At 44.6% G+C, this 23,287-nt stretch overlaps 1 protein-coding gene across 1 annotated transcript in view; it reads right to left on the bottom strand.

Moving 5' to 3' along the window:
* Nucleotides 1-23,287, bottom strand: part of LOC310955464 (B-cell lymphoma/leukemia 11A-like) — a 35,990-nt gene that overhangs the window by 11,968 nt on the left and 735 nt on the right. Inside the window, exon 2 of the mRNA XM_083925282.1 lies at nucleotides 20,581-20,973. Coding sequence (XP_083781408.1) covers nucleotides 20,581-20,973 — 393 coding nt within the window. The remainder of the gene's footprint in view (nucleotides 1-20,580; nucleotides 20,974-23,287) is intronic.

The raw sequence follows: 23,287 nt of genomic DNA, 5'->3' as shown, positions 1-23,287 counted from the left end.
CATAACAAGTGAGGTCTAGGACATGAAGTTCCCTGTTCCAAGGACACAGTGAGACCTCAATGCCCCCTAAACCATCCATTCATCCAACCCTGCATTCCCTGTTCCATTATTAATTCATCGAGAAGAAAACAGTGCTGGGCCACTTTTCAACCCAGACGCTTTCCAAATCCTGATTAAAATTGCAAACTGGCCTCCTGTTCAGCCCTAATTCAGCCCCTTCAAGACATTCTGACAGAAGCAGGAAGAGACGAGGCAGAGCGAGGAAGTGGTCAGATATCCAAAGTGACCTACAAAGGTTTCCTTGAGTGCTCTTCTGCCCGATACTAGAACACTAAGAAAAGCTCGGACTACCCTAGAGGCATGATACTAACCAGGGCCACACCTTTATGACATGTTGTTCTGGAAAATGCCCCAAACAAATGGCAGCCAAATTAAATGAGTCAAGGTTGGATTGCACATTATTCTTTCCTAATGATACAAGACTGTACTGTACACATGAGAGATTAGACTGTATGGTTAGAAAAGGATGAACGCAACCAGTTAATACCTACATGTAACGTTTGACATCAATAACAGTTCGTAAGATGGATGGGCCAAATGCGTGGCAATGGCAGGCCACGCTCCATACAATTCTTCATCTCCGAGGCTCCCTGTACCAGATTCCTGCCTACTAATTGAAGACATGTGGTCTGATCAGCCGCCATAGCAACGCAAGAGAGGCGGGTAAAATGGTGGACAATAGGACCTAGTGCAGCCGGGAAAGGTAACACCCAGAGCCGTACTCCTCTGTGTTCCAACAGAAGGCAACATATTCATTTAGATTAGTGATACGTTAAACTTTGTGGCACTGTGAGAATAATCTGAAATCATGTTTAACACAGCTACCTATGTCTTTTCAGTTACATCTTGTGCACGCCCACACTGTCATTTGCCTGTTAAAAATACGGCATGTGGACCCTTCCGCTTCTTCTCCCTAGAGGTGTGTTAGAACATGCATAGGTCCATGCAGTAGCGAGCGTGATATTAATTAAGGTAGCCAACCTGTAGGTTCCTTTGTGCCCAGCTGTAGAGCATAAATCAGGCTTTTAACGAGGCTAGGGCCCTAAGATCTCAAACCATGCTGGAATGCTACCTGCACAGCCATGCCAAAAATCTGTCTGGGTCTAGGGCTCCTATAGATCACTTTGTTTATAAGGGGGGGTATAGCGACCTACCCTGGGGAGGGAAGGAAGGAGGGTGGAGCAGAGGAGCAGAAAAAGGAGGGTGGCAAAAGGGGGGCAAGAGCTATTTCTATTGGGTCATCAGGTTTAAGTAAACACGTGTGGTGTTGCTGTGTAAGTGTGCAAGTATGCATGTGTGTCACACGCACATAAACACAACAACACAACCACAACAAGTTGTTTTGTTTTCTCTGTTTCTAAGAAGCAAAGGTAACCAAGGGATAATAATAAGACAGACGGAACTAATAGGAGCCAGAGAGATAAAGACTGAGGAGTGAGAAGGGGGACTTCTCTCTCCCTCTAGACATACATGTCTAAGAAAAATGTTAAAATTCGCATACAGACCTCAGAAAGAGTTGATGAACAAGATATGTGAAGAAGGCCTGTCTGGTATTCACAGACAACTGAAGGACAGGACACATATGTAAAGACTAACTGGCTGACTCATTGAATCAGTCCAACTTCAAATCATTGTTTCTGGGCTCATGAACTCTGACATTCCACGACAGGCAGTGGCAAGACTCAGACAATACACAGGCATGATGCAACTACACACATATTTACACTCATATCATGTGGCCACACAAAGAGGTCAGAACTCTCACTCGCTAAAGCAATGTGTTAAACCCTTCTGTGGTTTGTTGTGCATTAAATAGTACAGTAGTTCTTTCCAAAGCAACACCTACACTCATGGAAGGCTTACCAGCTAACCAACCATATATAAATAAGTCAGTGTGGAAGTGCGGAAATTTGGATTAATGGCTGATCAGGGGATGGTAGAGCTGGTTTTTCCGGCTGCGCTCCGCAGCACCACCTGAGATTTATGGGCCAGATGTTTGTGCCATTGCTTCTCTAACAGACTATAAAACTTCATTTACAGAAGGCAACAGTGGAGTCTCCATGTAAGCCGTCACCAACATGCAAATGTTTTTTGCCGCGCTGATGCAAATGTCAACTCCAAATGATTAAAAAATGTAATTAACAAACGACTTTCATTATCAGGAATTCTTGTGCACCGCCACAGTTTATCTCTCCTTTACCTGTTTCTCTCTCTCTCTCTCTCTCTCTCTCCCTCTCTCTCTCTCCCTCTCCCTCTCTCTCTCTCTCTCTCTCTCTCTCTCTCTCCCTCTCTCTCTCTCTCTCTCTCTCTCTCTCTCATGTCACTTATACAATGACAGCTCTGACAGTAATGTAACTCCACTCCCTGCCAATGTGAACTCAGGTTCTCAAGATCCATCCTGTCATTTTGAGAGGGGCTGACAACACCTGACTGACACAGAGATCACGGGGGGCGTTGACCCTGGTGGACTGCTAGTGCTGCATTCTGAGAAATGAACTTTGCAGGCTTGCGCAAGGTCAAACTGTAAAGATCCTATATGCTCATTCCATACATGTCCAGCTGATATGGTGTAGGACTACAGGCAAGCCCAGGAGGAGAACACTTTACAGACAACCCAACAGCTATCTTGTATACCTCTGACATGTCCGTATAGATATATAAATATATAAAAAGATATGTTTGCTCTTGAAACTCATGGCCTTTATCGTTCTCGTCCGGTTTTGTCACCTTTGCAGTACACAGTGGGGTAGCTGATGAAAGGAGGAATTAAGGGCAGTAAAAGAACAAGGATATTATCTGAAGAGGAAGGGGTGTAGTTGAAGGGTGTCAAGAACGGCATTAAAGGCTGTGGAGAGGAGAAGAAGGGAAAAACAAAAGAGTGGTGGACAGCTTTACACTGCAGCACCCCATTCTAGATTACATTAGTGGCAGCTGCTTCCTTTGTGTGGTTTTATGGCCTGGCCCCAAGAAAAAGCTGCTAAAATTTCATTTAATCTGCTGCAGAAACTCAAGTGTCTGTCAGCCACTCAAACAAGGGAGACTAAAAGCACCATGCTCTCAGATAACTGAGGCAAAATAACACTAATAATATCTCTGTCTGTGGCCATACAGGCAGACATTTTGTGAAACCAAAGAGGGCTTGCTTGTGCCGCCGGTGCATGGGAAACTGTCCTTCTCTCCCAGTCCAGGGGCAGTCCCTTAATGGCGGGTGAGGGAGCCAGACAACGTCCCCCTTCTTCCCTCCTTCTCTCCCCTCTTTATCTCCACCTCCTGTTCATCCTTCCAAGTCATTAGCTTATGTTAATCGCTAAAACTACCAAGAGTGACCCCCTAGTTCATTTAGTATGCCACTATACTTAACAGCAGATGACAACACAGCTGCTACAACTGATTTATTAAGGTAAACTAATTGTTTGACTGAGCCTATATTTATGCCGATTTGTATCACTCTCTCAGACTTTGACACATACAGTGTGTGGTGGAATAAAATCCAATCCTCATACATTTTCTTATTTTAAAATATATCTTCATTCAAAATCAAAATCCATTACTCCAACACTACTTCTCAAGCATTGGATCTTTTTCTTGTGGAAAATTGTCTTACTGCATGACATTCAAATGTGCTTTGTAGTAACCTACAAACTCTGGACAAAGGCTTGCCAAATAACTTTTGACAAAAAACTCTACATTTTATGAAGTGGCCTAAACCATAATTAAGTAAGCCACAAACAAAATGAACCACAGAGTAGAAATGCCAGCGTTATTCTTTAATAACACTAACGCTAAATCTCAAATGCCTACTCAATATCCTACTCCTAAAGACCCAGATACCAAAAAGTAAACACAAAAAAACGCACGGATGGAGCTTTGACAGCAGTGGTAACTGACAAAAAGCAGCAGTACAGGCAGCGGTTAGGGGCAGCTTCCTTCCTGGGCTTTGGGTTCACAAAGCGGCATGTCCACGTATGTCCACATACATTTTACTCTGATAAACTGAGGGGAGGGGGGGGGGGGGTGAAGAGCAGAGGCTATTCTGTCGTGTGATGCCAGTGCTGACGGCAAGAGGAAGAGGAGTAGGAGGAGATGTGAGGGGCTCCTTTCCTTCGACCTCTCTGATAATAAGATGGCAGGAGTGAGGAGAACTAGGGGGATGGGGCAGGAAGATGGAACCAAGAGGAGTCAGGAACAGGCCAAAGCACCAAGCAGAGATAGTGAGGCAGGGAGGTGTCAGATCTCTGCTCCTTTGGTCTGAATGGGGAAGATCACAGATGAGGAAAGAAAGCTTGTGACTTTTTATCCCACAGGAGCAAGTCTCACGTGCATACTGCTCATCCTCTCGGGTTTGGCTTAGGCTAAAGAGACTGACACCAAAGTGTGGGGATAATGACAGTTATGTATGGCTACTAGAAAAAAATAGAAGCTGTTGTCAGCCACCTTTTTTCTATTCTAGCAAGACAGGCTGGTTTTTCTATTCATTGTCAAATAAGAACAACTTCTTGAATTTGTGTAATGCCAGATGCATTTTTCATTACTTGTTGAGCATGCTGACTTCTTTGCAAAGCAAAAAAGGTTTGAGAGGCAGTGGGAGTTTTGAATTTTACTAAATTCTCCGTTTAGACTAGAAGCATTAGTCTGTGGCTAGGAGCTAAGGGTGCACTCACACTGTCCTTCCGCACCGCGCCCTGGGCTTTAGGGTACTTGTCCCCCCTCCCTCTCGCCCCGTGCCCCAGGCCCGTTTGCACTCACACTGCCTGGGCCTCGCGCAAATGCTTCTTGCTGTCCATACGTCATCACGCCGTTACACGTCACACGCATTATTGACGTCATCGCGATGCGTCGCTTTGTTTACAAATCTTTCCATAGACCTCAGAGTTTTTGTGCATCTTGTCCGACTGTTTTTGAATATTTTATCACATAAATTACGTCAGAACCGCCGTAGCTCGTGCTCGTACATGTGCAAACGCGCTCTACAAAAGCCCACCTCTCTCAGACGGGCCATGGATGGCCAGCTGGCCGCAGTTGTGCGCGGAGTGGTTGCACTCACACTGGTCAAACGCACTAGGCTTGACCCGAAAAAACGGTTTTGGCGTGATGTCAACTAACTTTAAAGAAATAGTTCATTTTCACTGCATAGTCAACACTTAAGTTTGCAGCTAGCTTGCATTAGCTATGAAGGGTTAATGTTAGAGTCAGGTTTAAAGATGGAATTAGTTACATATCGTTTACCTGTAAGGTTATAACTTATAAGTTCAAATAACCCTCTGTGTTCGAATAACATCTACCGTGTCTCCCACTTTAAGTTGTTATGCTAAGCTAAGCTAGTTGGCTGCTGGCTGTCGCTTCATATTTAAAGTAGAGACATTAGTGTGGTATCAACCTTCCGGAGTGAAAGTTAATAAGTATATTTCCCAAAATGAGTTTCCTAAGTATTTCTTTAATATCCTTCTTCTACTAAGACTTGTCAGTTTAGTGTTCGAAGTTAAAGTGAATAGGCTGTGACGTAGCCTACAAAGAAATGGAGCTGATTTACCTAGAATTGCTCGGAGGAAGCTGTAAAAACAAGACCACTTTGAAACCATTGAGAACAATTTAATAAACATGCTGGCTCAGAAAAAAATGCTGCTAATGGACATTCACCCTTACCTTTTCCATGTAAAATTGTGGAAAAGCAACTAAGAGAAAAAAGAAAGGAGAACTAGAAGGAAAAGCAACATAGAAGCACAAATGAGTGCTAATGAAGACATAGCAATCTGTAGAAAGGGAAGGGGGGCGGGAGGGCGATGGGCGAGGGCAAATTAACCTTTTTAATTGGAGAGTGGTAGTCCTCTTTGGACCCTGCAGTTGGATCCAGAGTGCTGACAGATGATGAGAGGGAAATGGCAGGCCTATTACAGGCAATCTGGCCCTGCGACTTGGCAGACCAGAGCAGTACCAGAGCCTGGGGAGAACAGGGCATGTCCAGCATGGAAAGCACTCCCTGCCAGACCGCTCACTGGCAGAGAAGGGCTTGCCTCAATAAAAGGTATAAATAGAGAACGATTATCTTGGCACTTTGAACTACGGGGTAAAGGGTTGTCATAAGGGAGTCTGGTTTCTTGTCTGATAACAAAATACTACCTGGTCAAGAAAAATGAGAAGGGGTGTGCTTTAATGAAAGAGAGAGAGAACCAGTCTGACAGGTATGAGAGAGGAGAAGGTGTGGGGGTGAAGAAATGTACACTGAAAAACGCACACACTATTTAGGTTCACATAACTCTCATACTCTTGAACACACACACATTTTCAAACCCAATATATCCTGCCTGGTGTTCACAGAGGAGCCAAATGCAAGAGGAATAGAGAGAGGATAACTTCCTGTATGTCTGTGTGTGTCTGTGTGTCTGGATGCGAGAGCCATGTTTATGTCTGGGGATACAAGGAAAACAAACATCAAGGTCAGAGAGGCTGGAGTCTGTCCAAGCGATAGATAGCCCCTTCTTAAAAGGGCTGCAGGCCTGTTTTAACATACAGCCGCAGAGGGACTCCAGGATTTAGACAGAACCCTTAGGCAGGATTTCATATTGAATATCAGGACCTGTACGCTCTTAGAGCTATTTCTCCAGCTGAAGACGTTTCACCTGACAACTAAATGACACTTAAGCACAAATTATGGCATTGTACAAGACAAAAGTATATCGTAAGCTATTTTTGACCATAACAGGCCGTCAGTGCTTCTTCTTTCTCGTTGTCCAAATTTGATCTGGAATATGACTCGGACAATCCTTCACGCCCACTTTACATCATATTCTCTACAATAAACGGCAATCAACTCAGTCTTTGTCTCACTGTCCGTCAGACAGTTAAAGTAAACATAATCCAAAGCCTGCTACGTAATGCTGACCCCATTAGCCTGACATCCGTGGACATCTCTAGGTCATCACCACCAAGACAAAGAACCATCAATTCTTACCTATGTTCTTCTCCTATACCTCCCTCCCCTCGTGACGGTCTTTCAGTCCCTCTCTCAATACACACCTTCCTCGTTTTCCATCTATCTATCTCTTTAGTCCATCTGTCCTGCATTATGTATTCTAATGCATTTTGAACAAGGCACAGACAACATAGCAGACCATACAGGGTTGCTTTTAGTCACATCATGCAAAGGATGCTACATGGAGCTGTGTGAGTCCATTAAGTTTCACATGTCTGCCCATGTGCATACACACACACGTTGTGTCCCACCATCAGCAACCTCTGTCTGCACGGCATGCACAAAAAGTCTTACTTGCAAATTTCTCACTCACTCTCAATGTCTTTGTATATGTCTCTGTCCATAAGTACACACACACACACACACACACACACACACACACACACACACATACATACCAGACACATGGCCGAAGAGAGCAGACTACCATCTGGGAGTAGTGGCCGGCTTTGTCTGGGGGGGTGAAAGCGCCAACACGACCCCCCTTTGACACACACACACATACACACACACACACACACACACACACACACACACACAACCCTTGCAACGGCCCCCATTGCCCTCCCCATCCAACTGCTCCAAGTGTGAGAGCTCTTCTCATACAATCTGCACATATACATATGCAAATTTGCAGGGGGGCATTATAAAAACAGCCATCATCACACGCACACACACACACACACACACGCACAGAAGGAAGATATTTAGTTGGCTTTGGCACCAAAGTAGCCACGCAAGAGTTTTGGAAAAGCAAAACGTGTTTCTGAGAAATAGAGCAAGAGCTGGAGGGCTGAAAGAAAAGAGTACAGAAAAAAGGGGAAGATGAAAAGAAGAACCTTCTTTATAAATAACAAATTAATGTGAGCGTGTGTGAAATACATGCAAATGGGATTGCATGCATTTACACAGAGACACACATAAACACATGCCCACACAGACACGCAAACATACATTATCTATGTTTGCCCCGCAGCATGCATGTGATGAATTTTGATATAAAAACTCAATCACTCAAGATGACACAAGATGTATCACAACTGTCCTTTTATTCAACATGACACGTGGGTAGGAGGCCCGCAGAGACATTCACCATGATGCACTAGACATCAGCTGATTATTTGATTTTGGCAGGTTTGTCAGGCTGGGTATTTTTCGAAGAAGCTTCCGTAGGATAGCGAAACAATGCTTTATTGTAAAACCTTACTTTAAGGAATATAAACATTTAACTAAATTGATGATCAATACATCAATATTAAAGGTCCCATGATGATTTTTCAGATTCATACTTTGGTATTTTGTTTTTCTACTAGAACATGTTTACATGCTTTGGTCAGGGTTTCCGGGTCTTTTCACATTTTTTTTCATCTTTTCACATATGGGCTCTCTGTGCCCTATCATTGCAGCCGGGGAAGGACTGTAACGACACTGTAGCGTCACTTTCTACCTATATATAGTATAGTTGTCCTGACAGCTCGTTTAAAGACACAGTTTCTGAATAGAGGCTGCCTGCATTTCTCTCTGGATACTTTCACAGTATTTATATAACACCTCGACCTGCTTTATTAACTTAAAATACATAAAGGACCTGTATGAATACTGTAACTGTGCTAAGTTTCCTTTATATCAGGAAATATTTGATCAAATAAAAAGTAAACAAGCCTGTAAATCTGAATAAGCATCCATGCCAACTTTTGATATATGACACCTTTTTTGATGCCCAGCCCTGGTTTATTCATTCATCACACATTTACATTGATACATCTATACCAGACCTCAAAGAATCAAAAGACATTAATAATATGAAGATATCTGATACAAGATGAATCAACCTCTCTATTGCTTTTGTCTAGTGTTCATTTGTCATAATCAAAGAACACAAGGCCCTGAGCTAGGACAGAAGAAGACAAAGTGAGGGAGAGAGAGAGACAGACCGAAAAAGAGAGAGAAAGACACCTGCAAAGCTGGCTGGAAATCCGACACCTAATCCATTCCTTTTCTTACCTAAGAAGTAAGTTCATGTTTACTTCTGTTTAAGTCATAATCATATGATCTCATTTTTCCCTTTAATGTGATATGGTAACCATGTGCATGTCCGAAACTGTAAACATTCAAATCAATCACAGAGACAATTTCATCAAGATGACAGATGTAGCCTCGACAAGGACTCAAATCAAGAATTTCTCCAATCTTGCAGAGATAAACTTTCGGTTCCTCAAATTCCTTAGATGTTCAAGATGTGACAGAGCTTTCTGATCCGCCATCTCCAGGCAGGGTTTATGTATGAGCTGAAAGCATTTGAAGTGCAACGGTGCACAGCCTGCTCTCAAAACTCAAGGGACATATCCGAGTCATAATTAGGAGCGGATCCACGTCCATATTTTATTGGGGGCAGAGACAAATACATTAATAGACACGATTTCCATCACTGACACATATGATACATATATGATACATGTATCCATGAGAATATTCACGCATGTCAAGCGGACACAAATAGGTTTCTTGCCCACACGGCACAACAGTCCATTGTGAATACATCTTCCATATCAAATTCTCTCCCTTAGTTTTCACCACTCTCGTGTTTGCTGTAATGTTTTCAGTACACAATGGCAGTGGCGGTGTTAAGCTCATGTTGCCCCATCAAGAGGAGAGCACCAAACAACAACCAGGCACTTTTCCCTCCTCTTCCCACCCTGTTTACGAGCAGATCCGTTCGTTGCTCACTTTGTTCCCACGCTCCCTCGCTTCTTTTTTCTCTCCTCTGCATTGTCCTGTGCCCTCAGGTTAGAGGTTCTCTCTGTTTCCTCCTCTAAAGCCTGGAAAACAGAGGAGGAGGAGGACGAGAGGAGGCGAGGTGAAGAGAAAAGAGAGAGAAAGAGAGAGAGAGAGAGAGAGAGAGAGAGAGAGAGAGACAGAGAGAGAGAGACAGAGAGAGAGAGGAGGGCTGGGCAACAAGGCCTGTCCGTCTGCCCCCTTCGGCCTGGCTGGCTAACCGGTCTGAACTGGTTCTGACATAGGTGAACCAGAGACGTGTTCTCTTTCACCTCTGGACAAAAAAGAACCATGGTGGCATTCCATCCACAGTCAGCAGGTACCAGGGAAGTGTGCATCCATGTGTGTGTCGGTCTGTGCATGTGTGTGTGCCTGTCTCCCAAGACCTTTGAGGCCTGGACCATTGCCAAGTTCATCTGTTAATGGACAGCTACTAGGAGAGCTGCCCCATCCCCCCTCTTTCCCTGCTCTCTGTCTCTCCAGCAGCCATGCCTGCTCACGACCCCCCCTTAACCTCCCCAACCCCCAGCCCGGCCTGCCCAGAAACAGGCCCTCACTCTCCCTCTCCCTCCTTCTCCACTCCCTTTCTCTCCCTTCCCCTGAAAGCTATATCATTCCCTTTCTCCCTTTCCTCCTCCTCCTCCTCACTGCCCTCCAACACTCTGGGCTTCTCCTATTCAAGATAAACAGAGTGCTTCAAGTTCAGGGGACACCCTGGGACCCTTTAACAAAGCCATCTATCATGCTGTCTGCCTTAGACTCCTTTGGCCATAGCGGGTTCTGCGGCTGCTGCTGCTGCTGCTGCTGTTTCGTCTCTCTCTCAATCTGTATGTGAGAGTGTGAACATTCACAGGCTGGACACATCAGGCAGCAGGGCCGCTAACCCGGACTAGCTACTTGCTCTAGCTGATCCCGAGTTGGACAATTTCCCCATTGTGTTTGTGGCCCCTCCTGGCCCCTCCAAGACCGTCGCAAAGACTGCTTCCCCCTACTCTGCCAATACTTCCCCCCTCTCTCTCTCTCCTGTTAAAACGAGACAAACTCATGACACGAAGGCACGCCACGGTGCAAAGAACAGCACACACGCGTGTGCCACTTTCTCTCCACACCTCAGAGACGGACTCCGCTGACCCCTCTCCGATTCCCCTGAAGTCAAACTGCGGGACGATTAACCAAACTGTCAACAGTTTAATAGTCTGGGAATAAGAGACTGACAGTAGGCCTAGGAGCTGTGTGTACACACTATGGAGATCGTGAATGGTACACGAGAGAGAGAGAGAGAGAGAGAGAGAGAGAGAGAGAGAGAGAGAAAGAGAATAGAAGGAGAGAAGCCACTTTCATATGTGGATCCTGCAACATTTATAGGTTAAATTATCTAGGTAGACGTTTTCTGCATTTAAGCACAGGTCTGCTGTATGTAAATATTCTGTGGCAGGTCTTTCCCCAAGTGATGTGGTATTCCATGCATGATTTTCTGCTCATTACGCTGAAACGGCAGCCAGTAGGAAAATAAGGACACCAGTAGAAGAAGAGCATGGTGAATTGTCACAAAGGCTGACTAAATTATGAAGTTTAGAACTTATAGTCAGTCGCAAGTGTTTTTTCTATGTACCGAGCTTAAAGTAATGCATTTCAAAAAAATAGCCCAACTTTAAATCCTACCTTTGTGAAGATTGGATTGTTTAGAGATGTGTTTATTAAACGTTGTAGTCCACTTATATATCTACGAGGGTAGACTACATTAAGAACATATTTTGCAATTAAAGGTCCTACATTTTAAAAAAAGTTTGATTTCAGTGCCTTTTTTTTTAAAATAAAGCAGGTCGGGGTGCTATATAAATACTGTGAAAGAATAAAAAACGCTCAATCCACAGAGAAATGCACACAGCCTGTATTCAGAAACGGTGTCTTTAAATGTGCCGTCAAGACTTCTGTACGGTTGTGATGTCACAACTATACTTAATATAGGTAGAAAGTGCAGCTACAGTGCCATTACAGTCATTCCCCGGCTGCATTGATGATGCAGAGAGTGCAAGTGTGGAACACCAGGAAACACTGGCCAATCAGATCAGACTGGGCTTCACAGGAGGGGTCTTAAAGAGACAGTTGTTAAAACTGAGTGTTTCAGACAGAGTGAATACAGGTACATTAAGACAGACAGTGTGATAATGTGTTTTTTGAACATTAAAGCCTGTAAAAATACAATTCTGAACCTGAAAATATGGATTATATGGGGCCTTTAAATGGCGATGAATTACATTTGGGGATAACATGTTTTCAGTGCAATGCCATGCGTGGTGGATAACATTGTATTGTAACATTTGGCATACATTACTTATTTTATATATCTTTAAATAAAATATGATTTAATTGTTGCTTTATTTCTACTCGACCTAGGCTGGAAGATCTCCAGAAATCATGCTAGGTCCTGAGCAGGCAAACTGCAGGACGACTTGAGCTCCTTTTCCTACCCAACGCTGACGATGACTATTTCAGGAATATTTACAAGTTAAGGTGCATGTAGTTAAGGGGCCAGAGAGTTTCCTGGCAAACAACTGTGACACCACAAACTCACTCCAGGCATGGGAGAGAGAGTCACGTCATGGTCACCCAAATACTCATTTTCTAGCCCTCTTTCACTCCCTTTCTTCCTCTTCTTCCTGCTTGTCCTCATGACTCTATCCGACACACCTCAGCCCCAAAAGCCCAGCAGCTGCTGTCCTCTCCATACCTTTGAGAAAGGGGGGACTGGCCTGCCGGTTTTAGAGCACTAAATTATCCATTAGATGTTATCAAGTTGTAGCAGGGCGATGCCATTCTGCTTGGAGCCATCAATCTTTCATAAGTCCCAGGCACGGCGTGCATTGGGATGCACTACCAGAACCTCCCCACCGCTCCCGGAAAAACACCCACTCCATCCAACTCACCGAACTGCACGCAAACTTGGACATGTACACAATAGTCAACAAATATACATGCTGACATACATAAATGCAGCCAGGTACACACTCTTGCACTCAAGTTCTGCAGATACAAGCTGGACGGAGCTTGTTTAAAGAACATCCAGTTCTACATTTCTTGCATGGTGTCTTCCATCCCCCTCGAGCTCAGCTCAGCCCCGCTTCCCTTACCTAAACAAAGCTAACATTTGGAACTCAGCATCCAAATTTACGCTCCCTGAACCGTGTTTCACTACCCCTCACCTTCCCTTGCACGCTCTCTTTTTTTTCCCTCCCCCCCATTTCTCTCTCCTTTCCTCCCTCCCTCTGCTTCTTGCCGTGGCCTGGCAGGCAGACAGGGCAGGCATGTTCAGAATGCGCTCCGGTAATGGGCTAATCAAAAATGCAAAACAATTGGCAATTACCGCGCAGGGCCCTAATGGTCATTAGAATTTACAACAAGGTAATGAACTGAGAGTCAGCTCAGTCCATGCATATTCATAAAGCAATCAGGCCTTTGAAGATTAAAGAAGCGCTTCAAATTTAAATGAGGGTGCCAGCATGTTATCAGTGAGATTCAGCCTGCAAAAGTAAAGGGTGCCTGGGACAGCAGTGTGCATTTATGAACGTGTGCATATGTGTGTCTGTGAGCGAAGGGGTGGGGGGTCAGTTTGGTGTGGGGGATGGATGGAGTGGAGGTGTAAGTATGTGTGTGTGCATCTGTGCATAAGTGATGATGACTGTGTGTGTGTGTGTGTGTGTGTGTGTGTGTGTGTGTGTGTGTGTGTGTGTGTGTGTGTGTGTGTGTGTGTGTGTGTGTGTGTGTGTGTGTGTGTGTGTGTGTGTGTGTGCGTGCGTGTGTGCGTGTGTGTGTGTGTGTGTGTGTGTCAGTCTCATGTGCCAACTCGTGCCTGCATGCTATTGTGCAAAGCAGATTACAGTGCACCAGCAGGACCATATAGCCTAAAGTGATTCTTATTACCAAATTAACACTCTCTTAAAAATGAATGAGGCCCCTATCTTCTGATCATCGTTTAAAAGATGTGGGATTTGAATCTAAGATCAAATGTACAGTTAACTTGAGCTATTAGGAGGCAATGAGCTTTTGAACGCAACCCCCCTACTCCCCCCCCCCGAGGAATACGGCAACCTATTAGTATACATTTATGAAAAAGTGCAGCAGTAGACATGGTTTGCATACACATGGACACACTAAAGTATTCTGTGACTTTCACACACACACACACACACACACACACACACACACACACACACACACACACACACACACACACACACACACACACACACACAAACAGAAGGCTGTGAGTTTTCACAAGTGTAACGTCAGACACAGGGGCCCTCTCTGTCCTGTATCTCTCTGGTTGAGATAAGGCTGGCGAGACGCAGCTGTAGACGACCACCCAGCGACATACAAAAGGTACAAGTAGACTCACACACACACACTGCCCAGCCCAACCCAGCGCTGGGACCTGCAGTGGGACAGATAGTAGGGGGCGACATAACAGAGACAGATAGTGACTGGGATCAGTGGGTTCGGACTAATATGACACCCTCGTCACTGTGGCTCTCCCATGGCCTCAGCATTATCACCATGGGTGTGAGAAAGACAAAGCAATGGTCCTCCAGCATCATAGCTTTAAATGCTACAGTCACAATAGGAACAGCAGAGGTTGAGCTGACATGCTGAATACAGGAGGTGATAATAGGATACAGACTCTCCAAGACACCAAATAATAAAATCTGGATCAGATTCAATCAGTTACCTAAATGAAGACTCAAAGGGGAGCACCACCTAAATTAAGTATTTTAATATGTTATTTCCATGGTCTGTGGAAAGTTCAATCAAGATGATTGAACAAGAACACTCTCACAAAGAGAGCTGCTCCATAGACAATAAATAGGAGACTGATTTTGTTTGATTTCCTTGTTATCCCAAATGAGCTTCTGCTATTGAAGTGTTGCCAGTTTGTTAAACAGAAAATGTTTCCATATCCTCAGAACATTACTCTGGTGCTCCCTATGTCATCTATAACTTATTTCACAATTCATTGTCTATGAAGCAGCTGTGCACATTATACTTGATGACTTCACACATTTGAGTTTTAGCACTCTAGAAGTAACTTATAATAATAATATAGAAAATGGGTGTAGTTCCCTTAAAAGGAAAAAGGGGGGATTTTAAGTCAAAACCCCAAACTAGACTGCCTACTTTCTAAAATACAACTTATGTCCTTTTTGCTCTCATCCTGCACTTCCTGAGCTGCAGCTGTATCAAAGACACTTTTTCTTCTCTGTTTCTGTTCTGTCTAAAAATAAAGTCATTAACCTGCAGGTGGTGAAGCCGGCGGCTGGCGTGACAGGCCCTGACGCTGTCAGCTGACCCCTGACCCTGTGATGTGACTGCCTGCCACGCTATTGACAGGACAGCGGCAGGACACGCTTATTTCTGTCATATAGCTTCGTTTGACAGTAGGTAAAGGGGATAGAAAGATGCAGCAAATGTGTGTGTTTGCGTTTGTATTTGTGTGTGTGTGTGTGTTTGCGTCTGTATTTGTGTGTGTGTGTGTGTGTGTGTGTGTGTGTGTGTGTGTGTGTGTGTGTGTGTGTGTGTGTGTGTGTGTGTGTGTGTGTGTGTCTTCTGTTGTGCTCTGCAGCCAAATCTGCAAGAGTGAGAATGAGCTCTAGAGTGGATGTTGGAAGCCTTTAAGAGGTGCAGACACGCTAATGTAGCCAAAACTTTTTTTTTCCCAACGTTTCCAGTCCCTCAAGACATACTACTGGAGCGATGCGTGGAGAGAGTATGAGTGAGAGACAGGGGAAAAGAGGTAAAGAGAAAGAGAGGAGCAAAGGAAAGGAAAGAGAGAGAGAGAGAGAAAGAGAGGGGGAGAGAGAGAGAGGGGGAGAGAGAGAGAGAGAGAGAGAGAGAGAGAGAGAGACAGTGTGGAGGGGGGCTGAAATAAGTATCATATGTTTCTGACATATCTCATCAACTCACAACACATCATGGGGCCTCTGCCACAACACATTTATTACAGACAAAACACAGGTTCACAGGAGGAGGTTTACACTGTACATGTGTCGGTGCATGTGTGTTTGTGTGTGTGTGCATCTGTAAAGGGGGGTTGTTGTGTTCATAAAACAGGTGTGTGTCTGTGTACATTTGTGTCTGGGTGTATGCGTTTGTGTAAGCCACTTATTGTGTGCATGTTTGTGTGTGTGTGTGTGTGTGTGTGTGTGTGTGTGTGTGTGTGTGTGTGTGTGTGTGTGTGTGTGTGTGTGTGTGTGTGTGTGTGTGTGTGTGTGTGTGTGTGTGTGTGTGTGTGTGTGTGTGTGTGTGTGTGTGTGTGTGTGTGTGTGTGTGTGTGCATACTTGAACTAGCCTCCACCTGAATGGCCTGAGGCTGTGGTACCGGGTTGTTAGAAGACAAACAGAGACACAGGAAGCCCAAGCCAGGAGCCCTGAGGACAGCATACAAACACACACACACACACACACACACACACACACACACACACATACACACACACACACACACACACACACACACACACACACACATACCTACCCTTAAGTACACACACACACTCCCACTGTCAGTCACACACATAACAGCCACCTCACCATAAGTCCTGCTTCCTAAACCCACAAAACATTGCTTTAACACACTGATACACCTCCTCTACCTACCTCCTCTACCTACCTCCTCTCTCTCTCCCTCTCTCTCTCTCTCTCTCTCTCTCTCTCTCTCTCTCTCTCTCTCTCTCTCTCTCTCTCTCTCTCTCTCTCTCTCTCTCTCTCTCTCTCTCCCTCTCTCTCTCTCTCTCTCTCTCTCTCAATCTCTTACACACACATACACACACACACATTTTAGCCCAGCCCATCCCTCAGGCCCAGCGCTCTGTGCCAAGTCTGGCCTGGCATGGTCCACAGAGGGGTGTCCTCAGGCGAGGCTTGCCAAGTCAAAGACCCTTTCATGTTCAGCCTGCACGCCCAGAGTAGTAAAGCTTTAACAAACAGCCCAACACACACTCTTTCTCTCTCTCTCTCTCTCTCTCTCTCTCTCTCTCTCTCACACACACACACACACACACACACACACACACACATACACACCTACACACACGGAAAGCTATAAACAGTTTAAGTGGTCAAAACCACACACACATGCACGCATATGCACATACATTTAGTTTAACACCGCATCCACACTTGAGATGTAAACATCCACTAGAATTCAACACTTGAATGCAGCCAGAGCCACTAACAACAACAAAGGCTTCGCCGACAACATTTGTGGGTGTTTAGAGCTTGGCTTCTGAATACAAAAATGTCCTATGAAAAATTCATCCTAAAAACCATTCGTGTTCACCTTCATTAAAACTTAGTGGAGTCCAGGGCCAAAAATAGGACAGATTTTTATCAGAGCCCGGAGCAACTGTAAGATCAAATTAGAGTCAGTTTTTACAGACAATGGAGTGGTTATGTTGATAATATTAGCTAGTGTCCAATAATTACAATAGCATGCATCTGTGCCTTTTCAGTATCAATTAAAGTGATCACTGAAACAAAGGCACACACCGCATGTGGACATGCACACTGGAAAAAGATATCGCAACCAAGAAGCCTCTCAGCCCCCGCCACTCACACACACACGCACACACACACACACACCATGCACTGCCCAGCCCCCCAGCTCTGCCTGACAGATACACAGTATGTATATGTGTGTGCTTATGAGGGAGTGTGGGGGGGCTGTTGGTTGGAGAAAGGTGGCACAGTGCCAACACAGAGCCTGCTAAATACCTTTGTCTCCACAACACACAGGGACAAACAGGACAGGCAAGCTGCTGCATGAAGACGCACTACAGCCACAGAGAGGTGTTACAAGAAATACCACTCTGTCGTTTGAATGTTTCCCTCCTCATAGAGGAAAAAAAAAGGGGGAAAGGTGGCTGCCATAATTAACTCAGTATTGATTCAGAGTCCAGGCTACAAAAGAAGGCAGTGCACTAGAAATAGGCAGAAGTGTGAGATAGTGGTCGATTTGAGCGGCTACAATGGCCTCATTAACACACATGGCTACACTGGTGAGAATGCAAGAAGTGCTAATGCTGGGAGGGATAAATACAGGCCACAGTAATGTAGCAATACAAGCACAATAATGTGGAACCACACATTAAAAAGGATTTTGTAAAAAAGAATACTAATTATGCTGTATGGGACATGATGAAGCCCACGTACTGTAGTGCATCCTGAATCATAAAAAGCATCTTGCTCCAATTACTCAGTGCAGGAAGCCCAAACAATCGTTTGTTGCATTGATAACAATTTACAGCGTGGAATAATGAATGCAAATAAAAACTATGAATCCACTTCATCAGTTTGCCAGCTTAATAGTGATTATATCCTGCGCCATAAATCTGCAGTCACATAGTTTGTGTGAGAAACCGTCATCTGCTCTTTTTCTGGGCCATCCATAATCTGGAGACAAGCGACGGTGTCCCTATGCATATCTTAAATTGTTTATCATGCAAATGATGGCACGCAGGCTGCTCTGCCCTCTCCTAACGGCCCAGAGCTCCAGACTGCAGGCCCCAGCCCCAGCTGCAGCCATGAGACTCCCAGACGGCCTCAGCTGTCCCAAAGACGGGAGACCGAGAGGCACAGTCTCATCTCCAGCTCTGGGTGTATTACAGACAACTGCCCACCCCCCACACCCCCTACAACTGCCCACCCCCTACCTCTACGTTCAACCATCCTGGGTGTCAGCTCCTTAAGTCCAGCAGCTTCTTTTCTAAACCCCTTGCCTCTATATACGCTGCTGTCCATACAGAAATACATCTGCGTCAAATGGCATTGCAAGGGGAGGGTGGGGAGCGGAAAGGTCACATTCATTTGAATGCAGCAGGATACAGTAAATCTTTACGGACGTAACATATAATACACTCCCCTGGAATAAACTGGACGTGAAGCCAGTCTGGCAGAGGTACAGTGTTTAGGGACAGTATGTATTGAGATGCCTCATCTCAGTGTCAGCGTCTCACTGAGCAGGGTGAGAGAACATGGCAGCTAGCATATGGTGCATGGGGTGGCACGCTTTGCACTGCCAGTCTGTATCTATCAGTCTTGGACACAGAAAACAGAGATGGAGGGAAGACTGGCCTTCTACACACATGTGACTGAAGTGCGGTCTATTCTGTACGGTGGCTGCATCTTCTGTTTTACCAGAAATTAGCTCTGGGTTTATCTGTGTGTAATCTCAAACTCAAACACTTGCCCAACACGATCAGGAGAGGTGTAACAACAGGGCACGGCCTCACTCCACGTACAACCAAATTAATCTATTCATTACAGATTCAAGGAAAGCCTGAGGGTTACACAATGCTCAAAGACATTAGGCCTATAAATAAAGCTCGGCTCACAATGCTAGTGACCCTATGATATCATGTGAACTCCACTGCAGGATGAGCCAAATGAGCAAAGAAAAGCATGTTCGAACAGCTGACAAGGCCAAGAGGCATGGGGATGTGTGTGTGTGTGTGTGTGTGTGTAAAGATGTGTGTGCTCATGTCCATGTCCCTTTGTGTGTGTGTGTGCGTGTGTGTGTGTGTGTGTGTGTGTGTGTGTGTGTGTGTGTGTGTGTGTGTGTGTGTGTGTGTGTGTGTATGTGTGTGTGTGTGTGTGTGTGTGTGTGCGTTTGCGTGCGTGCGTGCGTGGGTGCGTGTGTGTGTGTGTGTGTGTGTGTGTTCTTATACAGGGCAGATGTTTATCAAACTGCACACTAATGAACAGTGGTCATTCTGTACGACAGTGGGCTGACTAGCAAACAACCGATAACAGTTGTCCCTTTACAAAGCTGCAGCATTGACTAGCAGAGTACAGTAGTGCACATTATTGAGCACCAATCTCTGCATTAGCCTGAATTAGCTTCAAATTGAATCTGCCCAGACATTCATCCCAATCTGGCACACCATATTGGATCTGTTAAAGGAAATTAATACACACTGAAATAGGCTGGTGAAAAATCAAACCCCACTCTGTAAAAACAGTCAAAAAGACCCAATGCTTGTTTGCACAGTGACTCGTGTTTTCACTACAGCCTCGTTTAGCCTCGGTGGACGAGCAACAAACCGACCAGCCGCCTTAAGAAGTCCTTAATTACTCAAATCAAGAAAAACACTGACAATTAGTGGCTGTAGGGTTCCTCAAATAAACGCTTCTTCCTTGACAGTTCGGCATAATTACATTCTTTTCTATCTCTTTTTTAATTTTAGCATCAGAGTGAGCCTTCGCAGGCGCATATTTGAGGGAAGGAAAGATATGGCGGTGTAATAAGCCAGGGAGGGAAAGAGATACATCTCTCACCACCACATGAGACAGAGTGTGGAGGCCACAGGATCTGAGCACATCTGTGATGGAGCAACAAACTAGAGGAAATCCATATTTCTCTCTCTTTCTCTCTCTCTTTCATAATCTGTTTCTTTGTCTGTGTCTGTCTGGCTGGTGTCTTTTTCATTATCTGCAAATGTTTCCTTTTTATCACAATCACTTGCAGCTTTGGCTGATCTTCACGTGGGCTCATGAGGCAGCTGAGGGAGATTCACAGCTCCTAAATGCAGCCGCTGGTTTTTCACACTCTGCTTATGCAGATTGGATACATCCCTATATCCACAAGCAAATATAAACTCTCTATGAACCTTGGAAAGCATGAGCCACTCCACACCTTTAGAACTTAACGACTCACTTTAGTTTTTTCCTGCTCATTTGTTTACTCTTGTGTAGCGGCCATTTTAAGCTCCCACTGTGTTTACCTGTGATATTCTCCTGCTTGGGGATTATTCCTTGCAAGGGTGCAGATAAACAATCCTCATCCCGCGGCGACACCTGAACGGCCACCTCCACGGGGTGACACGCCCTCCGTGGGTGCTGATGGTGTGTCCGCGAGTGTGAGGATGATGTGGAGAGGGGCGAGGCGAGCGGGGAGGACGGCGGCCTGTCCAGAGGTTTGTCCATACAGAGGCTCCCGTGGCACTGCCTCCGTTTGTGTTCGATGAACAGCAGGATGTCAGCCAGCGGGAAGCGGGAGTGGCACTGGCCACAGGTCAGCAGGTCTTGGTCCCCTTTTAAAGGCTCACCTTGAGCCAGTCCCAGCCTGGGGGAGTCCTGAGAGTTTTCTTCTGGTAAAACACCTGACAGGGGCTCAGCTGGATGGGAAGATAAGAAAGACGAGTGTGAGATATGGTTGAGAGAGAGCTAGTAAACAAATGTGTCAGAAGAGGAATGGCAATGAAAAGAGTCTGGAATTGCTACAATATGTAACAACATCTACAGGAAGAAGGTCAGGTTGTAAAATGTGTATACACATTTTTTTTTTTACAAGAAACGGAAGAGAGAAAGAAAGAGCACACAGACTACTTCGATAAGGACTGACATGTTCAGCTTGCAGGCAGCAGCCAAATGATTAAGTTGCTTGACCCTCTTTATTGTGCTGCCAATCTCACTTTTTTAATGAACCTAACACCTCTGAGAATCAAAAAATAGATTCTAATTTGAGTTCAAGATGATTGGACCCCATTTCGTTAAAAGTGCTGGGATCTCGTGAACCAAGGTTAGACATTGAGGGGTTGGATGTGGAGTAGGTCCCTGAAGTACCGGCAGAGAGAGAGAGAGAGAGAGAGGAGAGAGAAGAGAGAGAGAGAGAAGAGAGAGAGCATTTTAAAAGAAGTAATCTAGCCACACGGTAAACGACATTGGGCGCCCCGACTGGGATGTTGAGATAAGATGTGATGAATTCTTGCCGCCGGTTCAACCTTTAATTCCATGTCGGGTCAGACGAGAAGGTGGTGAGGGACTATGCAAGATAGGCCCTGTTACCTGTATGTTCGACTGCATTAAAGATGAGGGAATTTGCCCCTATTTTAACTGGAGCTTATCTCAACCAGCTTATGCCATGATGGACACAGGCGGGGTATGTGAGGCTGGGTTAGGTGGAAAGATTTTCTTCAAACCAAATCATCTCATTTTGATGCCACGCAAGAGTGATGTGAATAACTTTGAAAACTAAAATATAATCCTTTTCTCAGACATCTGACTGCGGCAGAATTTAGAGTAGTTAGTGTTTGCCACTGTGCTACAGGAGCAGGAAAATCATTAGGCCTCTTCGTTTGCCATTTTAGATTTTTATGACTCCCTGTTATAACAGCCGATCAATAATTAAATTTCAGGGGAAACATTTTTTTAACGTTCAGATTAATAATAATAATAATAATAAATAAATGTATCAAGCATGTAGGCAAATTTACTTTGCCTGTATACATTTGTCATTCAGTGTTCCTTGACAGCTCACCATCGGCCCCAAAACAAGATTATGCAAAGTGTGATTATGCAATTGTGTTGGTCAAATAAATAATAAAAAATATATATATATATTTATATTTTAAAACACACACAATTATAATGCCAAACTGATATAAACCAAAAGAATCTGGGTCAGAGCTGAAATAGAAATCATATGCTCAATTAAAGCTCTGCAAGTGCAAAGAAAGTTTTTTTTTTAAATGTGTATATTTCTCTTAATTGTGCGTAAATTGCAAATATTCTATTCTAATCTAACCTATTCATTCTCTATGAATATTTTTGAATATATCACTTCCTCTTTTAGAAACCACACATGAGTAGCACACCGAGCATAAAATATACAATCACTTATTTCTGCTAAAACGATCCTCTGTGTGCGCTTGGTCGAGCAACAGCAGCAGCAGAACAGGGATAAAGTGGATCAAGTTCAAGTTCATAAGTGGCCTACAGGACTACAATCGTATTGCGCCCCCCACTGGCAAATCTTTTGACAAATACCCCTCAAATGAAGGCATACATGTTGCCAGACCATAATTGGTTTAAACCGATATGGGAACCGCATGAAGAGACACTTTTTTTAAAAGACAAATTAAATACAGCTGGCTCCTGATAACTGAGAATTTAAATTATAACAATGTGTATATTTGGGGATGTCTCCTGCAGCCACTGTATTGATAAAGCAGTTCTCGCTGTTATCAGATGGACAGTGGAAGACAATAATCCTGCGAACATAAACGCGAAAATCTCATTGTGCAATCTGTAATAAATGTCCTGCAATTTTATCAAACAGAGCTCATAAAAGGACTCTTGCCTGGTTTCCTCTCCTATAGTTGTACAACAGCGTTGCGCACGCGACATTCACGTGGATTTATATAACATATGTAAATAACACTGGTTAACATCCTGCGCGTTACAAAAAAAGCATCATGTTTAAACAGCAGCTGTGAAGAGCAGTGACACATAAACTATACCCCGTCTATAGGTAACCCACACGGGCTCTCTGCGCTGTGGACAAGTGGACATAGAAACACCACTTCCCTGTGTCCAAACCGGCTCCAACCTCTGTCAAATACATTCGTAACAACAAAACAGCTGTGTGGGTCGTTGTCGTTGATAGATTTACACCTGAAAACTTGTGAGCGGAGGCAGCAGCAGCAGCAG

The sequence above is a fragment of the Echiichthys vipera genome (genome assembly GCF_963691815.1).
Source record: "Echiichthys vipera genome assembly, chromosome: 2".
In the NCBI taxonomy this organism is placed as follows: Eukaryota; Metazoa; Chordata; class Actinopteri; order Perciformes; family Trachinidae; genus Echiichthys; species Echiichthys vipera.
This window is presented reverse-complemented; position numbering and strand designations above follow the sequence as displayed.